The following is a 1274-nucleotide window of genomic DNA, read 5'->3' as shown; positions in this document are numbered from 1 at the left end:
TCAGAACTTTTCACTATATCAGCATTATCCCATTTATGATGATCTAACGCACTGTCATCCGCAACATTAACAGGACCCAAGGAAGCCTGTTCATTTATACCTTCAATATTAGAATGCACCGGCTCCTGATTATTAATAACAGGTTTAGTATTAATCGGATCCGCAGAAGTATCCCCCTTAGTATTACCACTTTCATCACCATGAACAAGAATAGGACCCTCATTGACCTGATGCACATTAGTCACCTCATTTTCCTTACCGGCCTTAACATTAGGAACAACTTTCTCCTTGCGTAAATTAGGGTGTAATCTAAAGCATTCATTTATCCCATGACCATGCATTCTACAATGTGAGCAAAAAATGGGTAAATTTTCAATTTCAACCTTTTGAAAATAGCCATTGTTCTCCGATCCTAACCAAATTTCTTTCGGATGTTTTTTAGTAACATCCAATTCAACTAAAATTCTAGCCACGGACGGCCTCGAGAGAGAGGCAGTGGCTTGATCAGTCTGCAATGGCCGACCAAACACAGAAGCAAGACCAAACAAGATATGGGAATTAAAAAAATGTAATCGCAGATTAGGGAAAGCTAACCACACAGGAGCTATGGGAGATTCTTCCCTGACATCAAAATCCATAGACCACTTGAGGAGCCTCATTTGGCATCCCTGAATATAATATGAGCGACGAGAAAAAATTCGGCTATAGTCGAGATCGTTAGACAACTGAACAACGACATGTTTAGGATCAAGCAAGCCGACAGTAAACGAACCAGACAATTTCAGACTAAAGAAAAATTTTCTAATAACATCCAGATTAGGCCTCCGGAGCATAAACTTCCCGACAAGGGTGAAAGAAAAAGGAGCTGCAAGCTGATTCACAACGACATCCTCAAATAACAGAGCCGGGCAGCCTTTAAAAGTCGAATGCACAAATTTAACTTTCGGTAAAGACGAAGAGGAGCCACCGGAAACTACATCTTTAAAAGACCTAGTTTTACCAGTTAAAGCAGGCGCATCGGCCGGGGAAGACGACGTCGGAGCCGACATCGTCCCCCACCCTCACAAAAGAAGATAAAACAAAACAAAAAGTCGAAGACAGCAAGAACAGGGGAAGAAAAGACGAAACAAGAACGGAAAACGCCAACGAGAACGAGGAACGAGATTACCAGAGAACCCACAAAGGAGAACAGGCCAAACACTGGAAGGAACCACAACAAAGATCGCACACCTCGCACCGGAGAAAACGCCTCAGAAACGTCTCGAAGAGGAGCA

General features: G+C 42.6%; 1 protein-coding gene across 1 annotated transcript; it reads right to left on the bottom strand.

Annotated features, from left to right (window-relative positions):
- Positions 1–7: 7 nt before the first annotated feature.
- On the bottom strand, positions 8–1049 carry LOC110105688 (the record flags this gene model as incomplete). Its single annotated transcript, XM_020835286.1, has 1 exon — positions 8–1049. A coding segment is annotated over exon 1 (1042 nt), but the record flags the coding sequence as incomplete, so codon positions are not given.
- Positions 1050–1274: the final 225 nt, after the last annotated feature.

This window comes from Dendrobium catenatum, unplaced genomic scaffold (genome assembly GCF_001605985.2).
Source record: "Dendrobium catenatum unplaced genomic scaffold, ASM160598v2 original_scaffold_143989, whole genome shotgun sequence".
Classification (NCBI taxonomy): domain Eukaryota; kingdom Viridiplantae; phylum Streptophyta; class Magnoliopsida; order Asparagales; family Orchidaceae; genus Dendrobium; species Dendrobium catenatum.
The sequence above is the reverse complement of the archived record's forward strand: the minus strand, read 5'-3'. Positions and strand labels throughout refer to the sequence as shown.